The following is a 15123-nucleotide window of genomic DNA, read 5'->3' on the forward strand; positions in this document are numbered from 1 at the left end:
AGAACAACTTACAAGCAGCCAGCGTCAAATTCTGACTAGGACAAATGATAAAGTAGATGATGTTGTTGTTGCTGATGTTGTTGTTGATAGAAATAGCAACAACAACAACAACAACATCAGCGTTTTTGTGGATAATTGCACAGCATATACGGACAACAAAGATACTATCATCGATAATGATACGAGTGTTAACAATAAGAAAGACGATGATGATAATGATAACAATGATCAGGATGATGACGTAATAGAGATACTTGATACAAATTCTCATGGATATATGGAAAGCCATCCAGTTTGTAATGCTTCGAAAGGTAGAAACAACTCAACTTTAAATGAACATTTGGAGGCCCACAGCAACCACTCTGATGATGATGATGGAATGAAATATAAAAGTATGCCTCTATTTTTGCACGTGTGTGTGTGTGTGTGTGCGTGTGTGTGTGTGTTTATATGATAGTTGAAATGCTTGCAATTCGAATAGATGACAAAAGAATATTTTTACAAAATCTGAAAGATGCATTTTTTAGTATCTTTCGTGTTGTTGCCATCTGCTCTGCTAGCTCTAATAATGTCCCATTAAATCAATTCTTCACTTTGTTTTTTAACGAAGAATTTTTCTTTCAAGTTAAGGCTTTTTTCTGATGATTTGATAGACAATGTTTCTATTTGGTTTGTCTGTCTGTGTGTCTGTCTGTCTGTCTGTCTGTGGGAGTGTGTGTGTGTGTGAGAGAGAGAGAGAGAGAGAGAGAGAGAGAGAGAGAGAGAGAGTGAGAAAGTGAGTGTGTGTGTTTAAAAGGTCATTTAAATGGAATTATTATTACCTCAAAGTTTATTTATATAGAGCTTCATATGTTGCTAAGTGTAGTTTTATGTTTATTTGCAATCCCTGCTATGGTTTATGTTGTGTGCTTATTAAATCGCTGGCATTCCAAACCAACAACACAATCCTATTTATAAATCCATCCATTCTTCCATCCATCCATCCTTCCTTCCATCCATCCTTCCATCCATCCATCCTTCCATCCATCCATCCATCCATCCATCCATCTATCCATTAATACTACCACCGCTACTACTACTAAAGATATCTGGTCGGTATTATTAGAGAAACGTATGTGGTGCAAATCCTAAATGTTTGTAAACACGAGGGAAGCAAATAAGATACAACTCACACACACGCACACACACACGCACACACACACACGCAAATGCAAGTACATATTATACATCATCATACTTAACTGGATTATACACGCCTTTAATACAACCAATCTGTATGCATGTGTGTGTGTGTGTGTGTCTGTGTATGTGTGTGTGTTTAAAGATTTTGTTTTTAGATAATCATTAATGTTGCTTTCGTTGCTACTATATTAAACATACACACAAAGATATACACATGTAAGTATGCCCACAAGTGTACAGAAGCGTACACACACGCACAAATACACGCACAGACGCACACAGCACGTACGTACATACATTACATAGTTTCATAACATCCCATGCAAGCTGTGCCCTATATGACTCATCATTATCATCACCAACAATTTGATGATGGTGGTGGTGTTGCTGATGTATTATTATTATTATTGATAATGATGATGTTGTTGTTGTTGTGTTTCTCTTTCGTCTGTGTAATAATTGCTGATGAATGGTAATCAATGTGATATGTGTGCTGAATATTAATGACTTAATTATAGGATTAATTATTCACGATGATGATGATGATGTTGTTGATGCTGATGATGATGATGGCGTAAGATGAGGCTGATGATGATGACGTAAGATGATGCTGATGACGATGTTACTTTAAATAGATTGTCATCATTATCTACGTACATCTGCCTCTACATACCAAGCATTCTTTCATTTTGACTTTCACAATCAATCAATCAATTTATTCATCCATCCATTCATCTATTATTTTCTTTATCCATCCATCCATCCATCCATAAATTTATTCATCGCATATGCAAACATTTTGTATGCTTAGCACACAATTATTTGTACAACCAGCGTACAATCGTAAATATTCATACATACATACGAACATACATATCATACATACATACGAACATACATACACACAAACAAACATAAAAACATACATACAAACATACAAACAAACATACATGCAATCCACACGTCGTACATGTGTTTGTATATAATTGTATGCATGCGAGTGTTTGTATCCCGTACATGTGCAGAGTTACGCGTTTGTGTATATGCGTGTTTAGTTGAGTGGCATGGGTGCGCACACGAAGGACATGGGTGTAGATAGGGTACATACAATCTCTGTGGTTGACCCGATGACCTTAATTATAACTCGATCTCCATATTTTGTCTTCCTCCATAGCCAACTGTTAATCATCAAAGCAGTCACTTTTTTCAATGTTACATCATGCTTACAATTGTTTATAGTTGATGTGTTTTCACGATGTTTCAAATGATATTTCATTGTTCTTTCGACGACATTTGTCATCATCTCATGCCTCCTCCCCACATTAATGACGTCACCATCGTCTGCAGATGTTGTCGCTACTGCTGCTGCTGCTGATGACGTGACTGCACTGCAGTTCCTCGAAACCTGCATCAACGAGGTTGAGAGCGTCGGTTCGACGGACGGCAACATCAGCAACACTGATGACATCATCAACGAGGACAGCAAAAACAACAATGATGACGTCATTAATTATGATTCCAGTCAAATCGTAACTGACATCAACGACCATGACATCAACAACATCAACAGCAGCAGCAGCAGCAGTAGCGACATCAACTGCAGCAGCAGCACTACGGATTTGAACTTTATGAGCGGCCTTCAAGGAGCAACAAAAATAAGCATAACATCAACATTTAAAATGCCTACATTAATATCCACATCATCGTCGTCGTCATCACCGCTTATCTTTTCATCGTCATCATCAGCAGTCACAGTAGCCACACAGCAATCCACAAATTTCAGCAAGACTACTGAATCAAAGGCAACAAGCATTACATTTCTTTCCCCGCCTCCTCTCCTCACTGCATTAACTTCTGCAGAATCTACGTTTCCCACCACCACAACCACCACCACAGCCGCCACTTCAGCAGCTTCAAACGCGTCATCATCTCCAACGTCAGCAACATCATCTCCGACAACGCCCAGCAAACTTCATGCGGTTGAAACCTCAGAGTTCAAAGTTGAGGAGACAGAAGATAGAATCAAAAGTACGCCACATTGCTGCTTTTATTTTACAACATTCGTTCATTCATTCATTCACTCACTCATTCATTCATTCATTAATTCATTCACTCATTCATTCATTCATTCATTCATTCATTCATTCATTCATTCATTCATTCATTCATTCATTTACTCACTCATTCACTTATTCATTCATACACTTACATCTAAGGCCTCGAAAGAGTTTTGAAGACCATGAAAGCCGAAAAGTTGAAGATGTTGTTGGAGCTGAGGCAGTTGTATGCGGCTTTGGACCAGAAGGAGGAGGATTTGAATCTGTTCGTTGAAGATTTCGAGGCGAAGATTGCTAAAGGAAACCAACTCCTCGCCAAAGTTCGTTCCCATCTTCGTTTCTCCCTTTCAAAATTTTCATCTAAAGTAGAAATTTCGAGTAGAAATTTCGAGTAGAAATTTCTACGTTCACTCACTCGTTTGGATGAAATTTTTAATTTTTACGTTCCAGTTATTAAATGAGAAAAATAATTTGGAGAAACTAAACGCTGAGTTGGAAGTTAAACTTCAGGTTGGTTCCTTTTTTGACTGTTTGATTGAAAGATTATTTTATTCATTTACTAATTTACAGATTCATTTATTCATTCATTTTCCACTTGTTCATTCATTCATTTATTCCCAGCAATCAACTGATCAATGTTTATCGTTAAATCTCGATCTGGAGCTGAAGAGTCAGGTCATTGAGCAATTGAAACTTCAGCTGGAAAGTTCACAGGTCTGTGTCCGTGTGCGTGTGTGTCTGTCTGTGTACGTGTGTGTCTGTCTGTGTGTGTGCGACGTGTGTGTGTGCGTGTGTGTCTAACTAAACTGACTTCTATTACGTAATTTATTGGGTGAATAATACTTGAAGGTCTTCTTGAAGGCGTCGGCATCGTCGAACAGCGGCAGCAACCTCTCAACATCCTCCTCGCCCAAGCCCCCAACTTCAACCAATCCCAACCAATCAAAAATCGTCGCCTCGTCCGAAGACAACCTATCGATCACTGGTCAGAAGGCTTCTCACGATGAAATTTCTTGCGTTTCTATTGGCCAGAAGATCACCAACGAAGAAGTTTCTTATATTTCCATTGGCCAGAAGACTGCTCACGATGAAATTTTTTGTATTCCTATTGGTCATTGGAAAGCCAATCACGTTCTTGCTTGGTTGGAGTTTGAGATGAACATGAGATGCTATTCCAGCAATTGTAGAGAAAATATAAAAAGTGGGAAGGTTAAGGCCGGTGATGAAGCAGATGATGATGATGATGATGATAATTATTATTAAGAAGAAGCAAAATAATTTATTACTGCCCACAAAACTTAGGTCTTACTATCAATGACGGACCAGGAACTCAGCACATCCCTGAATCTTCTATCCCCAATGCACAAAAGAAAACTCAGAGTAGCCATTGAGAGACTGAGGAGCCCACTAAATATGTTAGTGTAGTTAGGAGAGTGCTAAAGTACAACTATCCCTGCATTCCAATTATTAACATAAAGATAAGAGTGTATCTATAAGACTTGATAACCACCAACACAGCAAATATCCAATGATGGATCGACTAACAACCACGTGGATATGTTCAAGATGGCTGACAGACATCGGCCTGCCTCAGTACGTTTCAATTTTTGAGGCGCATCTAATTGACGGACGTGTCTTGAACTCGCTGACGGCGAAAGATCTGGAGAAGAAGATGGCGATGACGACGAGAACCCACGTCACGAGTGTGCTGACCGCTGTTCAACTGCTCACTATGCTGGAGTACGATGTCACGGTTGGTTCCTCGTGTTGTTGTTGTTGTTGCTGCTGCTGCTGATGTTGTTGTTGTTCGTTCGTTTGTTTGTTTATTATTAATAAAAATTTCAAACAGGTTCTAGAAAAACAAAGAAACTTAAACTCATTATCGAACGAGCAAACAACTTCAACGACATCAGCCAGCGCGGTTTCAACGCTGTTGTCGCCGAAATCAGCCTCATCAACGCCGAGACTGGCTTCAAAGTCAGCTACGTTGTCGGTTACACAGCAGCATCAACATCAACAACAACATCAACAACAACATCAACAACAACGTCAACAAGATTGCTTGTACTGGACGAATGATGACGTCATTAAGTGGATTGATTCGATTGATCTGCAAGTAAGTTATGATAATTACGATTACAAATTTGATTATTTTGAATGATAACAATGATGCGTACGAACGAACGAACGAGCGAACGAACGAACTGAACAGGAGTACTCGTGCAATCTGAAACAGTCAGGCGTGCACGGAGCTCTTATTGTTCTAGATCAAAAATTCAACGCTGAGTTGCTGGCTGCCGAGTTGGGCATCCTATCAGATAAGACCTACCTCATCAGACATCTTGCCGTAGAGCTGCAGTGTCTTCTGCAACAAACTGCTAGGTTGGCTGTTTGGCTGATATGTTGATTTATTATTGTTAATCATATCATAAATAACTTCACCCTTTCCCACACAACTCACTTGAATGAAGCTGTATATACGAGAAGTGAATGCACACGAACAAACATATAAATTTTAATACGAACCCGCTTCATTCAATACAGAATCAATTAACTGTTGTGTGGCAGGCTGTGTAGAGACACAGTAGGTTGTCTTGTTTGCACGCACACCTGAGTGTACAACACAGATCGACAACATGTGTTGTACACTTGCAAACACACGCAGGCACCTAGCTTATAAAAATAAGTTGTTGCATATCCACACAAACAAGGTACAAAGGAAAATTCGACAAATGTCACAGCCGATCATTTTCAACATCATCGTCTGCGTCGTCGTCATCATTGTCATCATCAAAGCTGAAGGCGATGCTCCTGAAGGAGTATTCCTCGTCATCGCTATCTTCAACTTCAATATTTAATAATAACAACAACAGCATTAACAATAACCTTTTCAACGCCAGATCCTCATCTTTCAGCTTCAAAGTAAGATTTCTTCTTCAATGTCCTCTCGGTTTCAATATAAAACTAGTTTCCGTTCAGAAATATTATTTTCTCTCTCTCTCTCTCTCTCTCTCTCACTCGTTCATTCATTCACTCATGCCATTATTCATTCACTTGCAGGGTTCGCTGGGCAGAGCCTTCGGTAAGAAAGTAAAGAAGGAGAACATTCGAGTGATGACGACGACGGAACCTGTCAGGATGGAAAATAATATTTTCAATCTGTTCCAGCTGCCATCTGCCGCGCCAGACATCAACTCCAACTGTGACGTAACAAGCTTCGACAACAACTTCAACAAAATTAGCCTGGCTTCTTTAGAAGGAGATGCTAACATATTTTCGTCATTGTGTGATCTGCAAGATGTTTTTAATGCAACTACCACTACTGCTGCTACTGCTACTACTGCTTATGTAAATAGTAATTGTAACAATGTAGTTGGTAGTAATGTTAGTTGCAGTAAAAGCGGGAACCATGTTGAAGGATGTCTCAAAACGTCAGCCAGTATTAAAGGTGCCACACCTCGTGTTTCATTTTCGGATTTTTTGACATCATCCGCCTCACCTTTCTTCTCATCGAACACGACATCAACAACATCCACAACATCAAAAACATCAACTTCCCTGTCAGCATTCTTTCCGATGACAACAAAGACGCTAACGACCAACTTTCCTTCTACAATCGACTCTCCGACAACCACAACAACCACAGCAGCCACAGCAGCCACCACAACCGCAACAGCCACAACAACCACAATGCCTCTAAATTATTGTCCGTCGACTTCATCAACTGCAACATCGACCCAGAATTTAATATCACCCATTCTCTCTGCAACCCCCTTCGCCACCTAGCATCAAAAAGTCTCGAAAATCAGAAGCCACAACCTCGGCGACACCATCTACTTCTACGGTTTCCAAAAAGTCGGGACTTTTTGGCTTGAGAGCGTTCGGTAGTGTTGGAAGTAACAAAAGAAGGAAAAGTTTGGAGAGCAACTCTCAGAAGTGAAAGAATGAGAAAATGAAAGAACGAACAAATAAAAGAGTGATAGAGTGAAGAAATGCTACTTTAGTGCGTACGCGTTTGTACATATCTGCTTGCATATCTGTGCGTTATTCTAGATTTATATTTTTGAATGAATGAAAGAATGAATTAATGAGAGGATGAAGGAATGAAAGACTAGACAAATAAAAAACAACTGTTGTGTTCTGATAGCCAATATTAATTTGATATATTTATATAAAAATTTGTTCATGTGCTTTCGATATGTATTTGTTTATCATCATAGATGCATGCAATGTACACTTTTGTGCAAGTTCATTCGAAGCTTTTTATACTGTAATGTTTTTTTCATTTCGCCCTAATCAGAATTACGCAGTATGTAATGGCTGCGAACAAATAATGGCTGGCATTATTATTCATAACTTTTATCTCTTTTCTATCCTGTTGAAGATTGTTCGCTTATTTAATCGTTCGTTCATTCATTCAATTGTTCCTTCATTCATTCATTCGCTCAATCATTCATTCATTCATATTTCTAAGGCCCAGACATGCTCTGTCACATGTTATATTCTTTCCATCATGTCGTTGTTTTATTTTGTGGCAGAGGTTGTGTTGAAGAAATAAGCAGTTTCGTCCGTATATAGCTTTGCTTAGAGTCTTACTAGATTCGTTTAAACGGGCAAGTTTATTGACGGAATCTGATTCTCTGAACTCGTGTCTTGGCTAAATTTTTCTGAATGCCTGCCTCTCTGGCTGGCATAGTTAGTTTTCTCTTGGATTTCTAACAGGTCGTACGATATGATAATAATAATAACTGTTTTCAAGCATTTCTCCATTTAACTGTGCAATTTATTATTTCAGGTATTTGAAATTTTCAGTCATTTGTGCCATTCATGCACTCATTCATTTCATATTTTGCCCATTCGTTCGTTGGGTTTTTCAATCTTCATTACTCTGAAATCAGTGTTGCTAGCTTACTCCGCAGATGGCTGAATATGTTTTTGGTAGTGTCAAAACACAATTTTCATAGAATTTCAGAGATTCTTTGTTTGAAATTCTGTACAGTGAACAATCACTGGGACGAAACACTTACGATGAAATTCATCAAGAATCAGCGCGCGTATAAATAAGAAAGGCAAATAAAACGACATGAAAAAACAAAGCTAACTATGTGCTAATAAACCCATTCATTCATTCATCAATCGATTCATTCATTCATTCATCTATATATCCTTCCATCTAATGACAACACATCAATCTCTGAGTAGATAATTTAAAACAATGACGATGCAATAAAATATTATTTGATTGATTCAAATTTCCTAAGAGGATATTTTTATTTTCTCTGGACGTCCGCAGAATTGTGCTCTGTTAAAAATGAAGTATGGAAGAAATGCAAGAGGATGAGAAGGTGCACAACATGTCAGTGCTTGAAATGCAGTTGTGGGTAGGGTATCCGTCATGATCTTCCTCTCTCCGGAGGTACATCACTTCTTTCCACGGGTACATCACTTCTTTCATTATCTGCCTTTCCTGTTGTGGTGTTCGGAGTTGAGCAGTTACAAACTTCTCTGGAACGAAAAATAATCTAAAAATAAAAGTAAATGTTGAAGGGTGATGAAAATCATGCCTGCGTCATTAGAGCAGGTGGGACCAATCCAGTTCGAGGTACATCTACACTTTCCTGTCACGTGATCACACGTTGATTCGTTACTGCATGAACACCTGGAACTGCATTGCGGACCGTAGAAACCTGAGAGATGGAAGGAATGAAGTCAGTGAGTAGATAGGGTGAATGAATGAAAAGATTACAAATCAGATCACTTGCCGGTTTCACATTTTTTCTTCTCAATCATTGTCATCATCTTTTTCCTCTTCTTCTTCATCTCTTCGCTCATCTCTGCAATTTCACATCTCTCACCATGGTAGCCGGAAGCGCACAAACACTCGCCTGTGATTGGATGACACTTTGACGCGTGCGCACACGAACACTTGTGCTCGCAGTGAGAGCCGAACCATCCATTCGGACAGACTTTAATTATAAAGTACCATTGTTTTACGCTTAGTTAAAGTTTATTGCTTGTAAAAAGATAAAAAAGAATCGGAGAATTATTTACCGAACTGACATCTGGGACCGTACCACCCAGCCGGGCAGACGCAAACTCCCGAAACAGCATTGCAACTTGCCCCATTCAAACACTGACACCTCTGTGAACAATCCGGACCGAATGTACCATTCACACATTCTTCCTGGCACATCTCTCCCGTCCTGCCCATTCCACATGTGCATCGGCCAGTCACGTGATCACATTTTGATTGCGACTGGCAGAGGCATGCATTCTGACATTTGTGGCCGTAGAAACCCTCAGAACAGGCTTGAGAAAGAGAAGAGTTGCATACAGCACTAGTGCTAGAGTGTTAAAATGCGAAGAATGTTTACCTTGTTCGCATTTACTTCCAATCCAGCCATCTCTACAACTGCACATCCCTGAAACGTGATCACAAGTAGCTCCGTTGAGACAGTCGCAAATTTTGGTGCAGTTATCTCCATGGTAACCAACCGGACACGTTTCGTTGCAGTGCGGTCCAAGGAATCCCGGAGGACATCTGCAACTTCCGAAGTAAGGATGGCAGACGGAAGAGGGATGGCACCAACATTCGAATTCACATTTCGGCCCGAAAGTCTTTTCTGGGCAATCTGTAACGACATGAAAGTTATTTTAATTCACGATTTCATAAAAACAACCTTAATAAGAATGATGCCTGAGTGACCTCTCGTACATCGCTGCCCGCTGAAACCGTCCCTGCAGTAGCAGTCACCATTGACGTGGTCGCACTCTTCGTCGCTTCCACATCTGCACGGCCTGCTGCACTTCGGACCGAAGAAACCAACGCCACAAGCTTCGGTCGGGATCGTACGAATCAAATTAATTTGTATGTAACCGAGAAAATAGTTTGAATTAATTTGAAACATTCTCATAGCTACAATCACGGATTCCACAGCAACTAACGTAATTCACACTTGGTGCCCATATAGCCAGGATAACAACGATGGCAATGACCAGTTACGTGATGACAGTTCTGACCCCTTGGACACGAACAGCGTTCAGTACAATTGGGTCCGTACGTTCGTGGAGGACAAGCTAAAATGGAGAGTTGGTTGGTTGGTTGATTGGTTGGTTGGCTGGTTGGTTTGGTTGGTTGGTTGGTTGGCTGGTTGGTTGGTTGGCTGGTTGGTTTGGTTGGTTGGCTGGTTGGTTGGTTGGCTGGTTGGTTGGTTGGCTTTTCGCCGCTACTTGTGTCCAATCATGCTTCTTGAATGAAAAGTAATGAGAAACAAACGTTTGTCACAGTCATCGCCGAGCCATCCACTCTTGCATCTGCACTTCCCACTCGCTGCATGGCACGTTGAGTTGTTGGCACACGTGCATTTCTGCTTGCAGGCTTCTCCGTAATAACCGCCAGGACAAACTGTATGTGTGTGTGTATGTGTGTGTGTGTGTCTGTCTGTGTGCGTCTGTGGAGTTGTAAATTGTGGAATTCATGACGAAGGGCATCTAACCATCCTGGCAGCGAGGCCCAGTGAATCCAGCTTTGCACCTACAGAAGCCAGTCACGTGGTCACATGATGTTGTTGTTGATGACGACGATGATGACGTCATATTGATAGCATTCGCACCAACGCAATCGCAGCTACGCTGACAGTTCTGTCCATATTTGTTTGGAGGACAGGCTGCAGACGATGTTGTTGTTGGTGTGAAATAAATTAATAAATTTAATAATAACTGCAACTTGTGAATGACCCCATTTTCAACGATAGAGCAAATAATTAGAAACCATCGTTCAACATCTAACTTTTTTCGCAATTCACTCCAATGAAACCATCAGAACATTCGCACGTGCCAGTTTCAGGATGGCACCTTAAGGTACCACGTTCGTTACAGTTACATGGAGTCGAACAGTTAACGCCAAATTTATTTGGGGGACATTCTGTCATTAAAATATATAGTAATTTCGTAAATTCTATGATGGGTCAAATGAAAATTCAACAATATAAGATGAGAAAATTATGAAACCGACTTTGATGGCATCTGGCTCCAGTCCAACCAATCGCGCACAAGCATCGCCCGCTCACTGCATCGCATTGAGAAGGTTGGCTACACGTACATCTCTGCGTGTGGGTGTTTGGGCTGGCTCACAACAATTGTTGTAACAACGAGTGAGAAATGAGCGAACAAAAGTACAACCAACAACAACAACCCATCATGAACAACGAGAAGAAGAACCTCTCCACAGTTTTTGCCCCACATTCCAGCTGGACACACCTCTCGACAGCCGTCACCCCACCACCCCGGCGGACAGGAACAGTCCCCAGTCACGTGATCACAGGTGGCCCCATTGTAACACTGACAGAAATAGTTGCACCCCTCCCCAAAAAACCCCTTCGAACATTTGTCCTCGCAATGTTTGCCCTTGAATCCAGGTTTGCACTGACAGAAGCCATCACGAAGACTGCAGGATTTTGATTGGTTGACCACGCATTCGCATGTTTCTGAACAGCTGTGGCCGTACTTGTTCGGCGGACAGGCTGGATTGAAAATCGAAGTGATCGTCCGTTTCATCTTTCCAAACATACCTGAATAAATGCTAAAGAATTTCAAGATTTTTAAACCTTCATCGCACATCTCTCCTCTGTAACCAGGAGGACAGAAACAACTTCCGTTCACGTGATCACAGTGTCCTCCCACTCCGCCATCTTTGCCGCAACTGCATCTCTCGTAGCATCCATAACCATAGAAACCATCAGGACACTTCAGTTCACACGTGTCGCCTGTGTAGCCGCGATTGCAGATGCACGTTCCTGTCTGAGATGGAAAGAGGAGATAATGAGTGGGAGAGAGAGAGAAAGAGAGAGAGAGAGAGAGAAAACAAAAAATTGTATGATGGTTCAAACGAAAATAAGAGCGTGCATTCTTAATAGTTCTTGAAAGGTTATAAAGTTGACCAACCAGGGAGTGACACCCACGAGATTGTTCTGCATGACATTTGCAGAAGTAAGCACAATCAGTTCCCCAGTAGCCACTTTCACACTCGTCAGCACACGTGACCCCCTTACGACCCGGACCACATTCGCAATGACCTGTGACCTCATTACATGACCCACTTTTGCACTGGTAGGGACATTTCTGTTTGCAGTGAGGTCCGTAGTACCCTGCCATGAATGTCGAGGTTCGTTTTAACCGTCATCTTTCGAAGAAAATTTGAAAATAAAAATTCGTCTTCAATAAAATTTCAGCGTTCGACTGAACAAACTGACTGACCGGACGGGCATCCATGCTGGCATCTTTCTCCTCTGCGGTTGGGTGGGCACGTGCATGACCCATCCACGGAGTTGCACTTTCCGCCGTTCACACACCCGCACATGTACTGGCAGTCCGAGCCGTAGAAATTCTAACGAGAGAGGTGTCAAATAATAAGAGAAGCATTCGTGAATAACCGTAAATAAAATCACTACATGGAGCCACGAAAACAACAACAACAATGACGTCATCAAACCTGAGGGCAAGGATACTGACAGAGAATTCCAAACCAGCCAGGCGTGCAGAGGCAGGCGTTGAGCTGACCATTGCATCTGGCTCCATTCTCGCAAGATGACAAACAACTGAACTGGCAGTCTGGCCCAAAACGACCTCTCTCGCATTCTGTTGAGTTATATAGTTTTTATTTTGGAATTTAAAAAAATTAATTTTTCGTTTTTAATAGATTGAGTTGTTTTAAACTTCAGTTGAACGTTGAAATGAACCGTCGTTGGATCTGGTTTCAAATGAAAGTTTTGTTCATTTTCAATCAACGAAAACTTACCTGTGAAGGTTTCAATCTGTTGCATTGGCTCGGAAGTTGTGGCTAATGTGGTGGCGGAAGTTACCAGAGCCACGTTTTTGTGGTTGCTGTCGTAATGACGACGGTTGTTGTGGTCGTAATGATGGTGGTTGTGGCTGTTGTAGTTGTCGCCAATGTAGTTGTTCAGTAAATAATTGTTGTCATCGTTGTTGTTGGCTGTCGTTTGGATGTGAAGATTTTAATTTTTGTATTTCTATTGACAAAAGGTATTTCAAAGTGTTTTTGAATATTAAAAACACACACACACACATACACACACCGACCAACCTAAACAAGTTTTTCCGTCAGAATGTAATGCGTAGCCATGGGCACATAGGCAGTGATAGGAACCAAACGTGTTGACACAATAATGTTGGCATTTTGTTAGCTTATCATCATCGTCACACTCGTTTATGTCTGTGAGTGATAGCGTGTGTGTGTGCGTGTGTGTGTGCGTGTGTGTTTAGTGTAATTTGATTTGTATCTAAATATATACTTCATCAATCGTTTATTCGTCTATTAATTTATCTTACTGAATTAAGGCTTTTTTCATGCAATTATTTTTTCATTCGTTCGTTTGTTCGTTTATTTGTTCGTTCGTTCGTTCATCCATCAATCTACAAACCTTCACAACTCTTAGAATCGTCCATCAGTTTGTAGCCATCGTAACAGGAACAAACAACAACAGCTTCAAAACCATTATGAGTTTGCATGTTGTTGATGTTGTTGTTGATGATGACGTTGTTATTGTTGATGACGTCATTATTGTTGTTGGTGGTGGTGCACTTGTGGTGGCAACCGCCATTTCCGATTTGGCATGGGTTGTATTCTTTGTGTGTGTGTGTGTGTGTGTGTGCGTGTGTGTGTGTGTGTTTGATCGATGGTTTTCAATTAACAACAGCATCATCAGCAACAACAACATCAGCAACTGACCGGTACACGTCTTTCGATCACTGTTAAGATGGAATCCACTTTTACATGAGCAGACGAAACTTCCGTGCGTGTTGGTGCAGAGTTGCTGGCAGGGGTTGCTCCACGCTCTACATTCGTCAACGTCTATTCATAGTTTTTGGTTATCAGTTTTTACGTGATTTACAACTGTACTGCTAATCCATCTAATCTACCACTACTACTTCTACGACTGCTGCTACCACTACAACTACAACTTTTGCTGCTAGAATTACTGCTACTACTACTACTTCTTCTAATAATGATAATAATTGTTATAATTATAATTATTATCATAATTATAAGCCACCGTAGCAACGATGACCATCATGCTGTAGTCGGAAGCCAGTGAAGCAGCTGCAAAGGTAGCTGCCGAAAGTGTTGTGGCAGGCGTGCATGCATCCACCGTTTCTGCTCGCTGGATCAATACACTCGTTCACGTCTGTGTTTAAATAATAATTATAATTATTATAGTTATATTAATAATGATGAGTAATAATAATAATTAATAATAATAGATAATAATAATAATAGTGGCAGTACTGATCTACGTACCATGCTGGCACCTTTGTCCTGTAAATCCTCTCTTACAGTTGCATCTAATCTGCCTTCCGGTTACAACACATTTCCCGCCATTCTCACAAGCGTCGTCTTGACATCGATCTAAACTCGCGGGTACAAATATTCAAGTCAATAATAATAATAATTATTATTATTTTAATAATAATTATTATTATAATAATAATAATTATTATTATTATTATTATTCGTGTTATTGTAAATATTGATCCAATTGAGAGCAGTTGATATAATGCGTGATAGAGGCACGTCAATGATTCAAATAATAGAGCCAGAGTGATGGCGATACCACTACTACCACTACTACTACTATTGCTACTACTACTACTACTACTACTACTAATAATAATAATAATAGCAATGATGATGATGATGATGATGGCTATGATGACGAGGAAAAGTTTTACGAGCCCAGAATATAAAAGAAACAGCGCCGTTTGAGGGCGCAAATGCTGCAAAAACAATTGCGAATGATAATTAATCTTTATTCATTCATTCATTCATTCATTGGTTCATTCACTCATCCATTCACTCATTCATTCA

At 40.4% G+C, this 15123-nt stretch overlaps 2 protein-coding genes across 2 annotated transcripts; one reads left to right on the top strand and one right to left on the bottom strand.

Annotated features, from left to right (window-relative positions):
- Positions 1–4355: 4355 nt before the first annotated feature.
- Positions 4356–5646, top strand: HELRODRAFT_72326 (hypothetical protein; the record flags this gene model as incomplete). Its single annotated transcript, XM_009012564.1, has 5 exons — positions 4356–4448; positions 4542–4654; positions 4737–4986; positions 5245–5355; positions 5452–5646. Coding segments are annotated over 5 exons (762 nt in total), but the record flags the coding sequence as incomplete, so codon positions are not given.
- Positions 5647–8259: 2613 nt separating this feature from the next.
- Positions 8260–14411, bottom strand: HELRODRAFT_108977 (hypothetical protein). Its single transcript, XM_009012565.1, has 18 exons — positions 14312–14411; positions 13987–14109; positions 13320–13470; positions 12954–13121; positions 12730–12865; positions 12495–12624; positions 12183–12385; positions 11846–12038; positions 11460–11761; positions 11254–11344; positions 11029–11163; positions 10516–10644; positions 9946–10074; positions 9614–9871; positions 9291–9548; positions 9002–9205; positions 8804–8926; positions 8260–8706 (listed from the first exon to the last, which is right to left on the bottom strand). Exons 1-18 carry the CDS (start codon positions 14397–14399, stop codon positions 8633–8635), a joined length of 2895 nt encoding a protein of 964 aa, XP_009010813.1. The 5' UTR covers positions 14400–14411; the 3' UTR covers positions 8260–8632.
- Between the last annotated feature and the right edge of the window lie 712 nt (positions 14412–15123).

The sequence above is a fragment of the Helobdella robusta genome (assembly GCF_000326865.2).
Source record: "Helobdella robusta unplaced genomic scaffold HELROscaffold_11, whole genome shotgun sequence".
NCBI lineage: Eukaryota > Metazoa > Annelida > Clitellata > Rhynchobdellida > Glossiphoniidae > Helobdella > Helobdella robusta.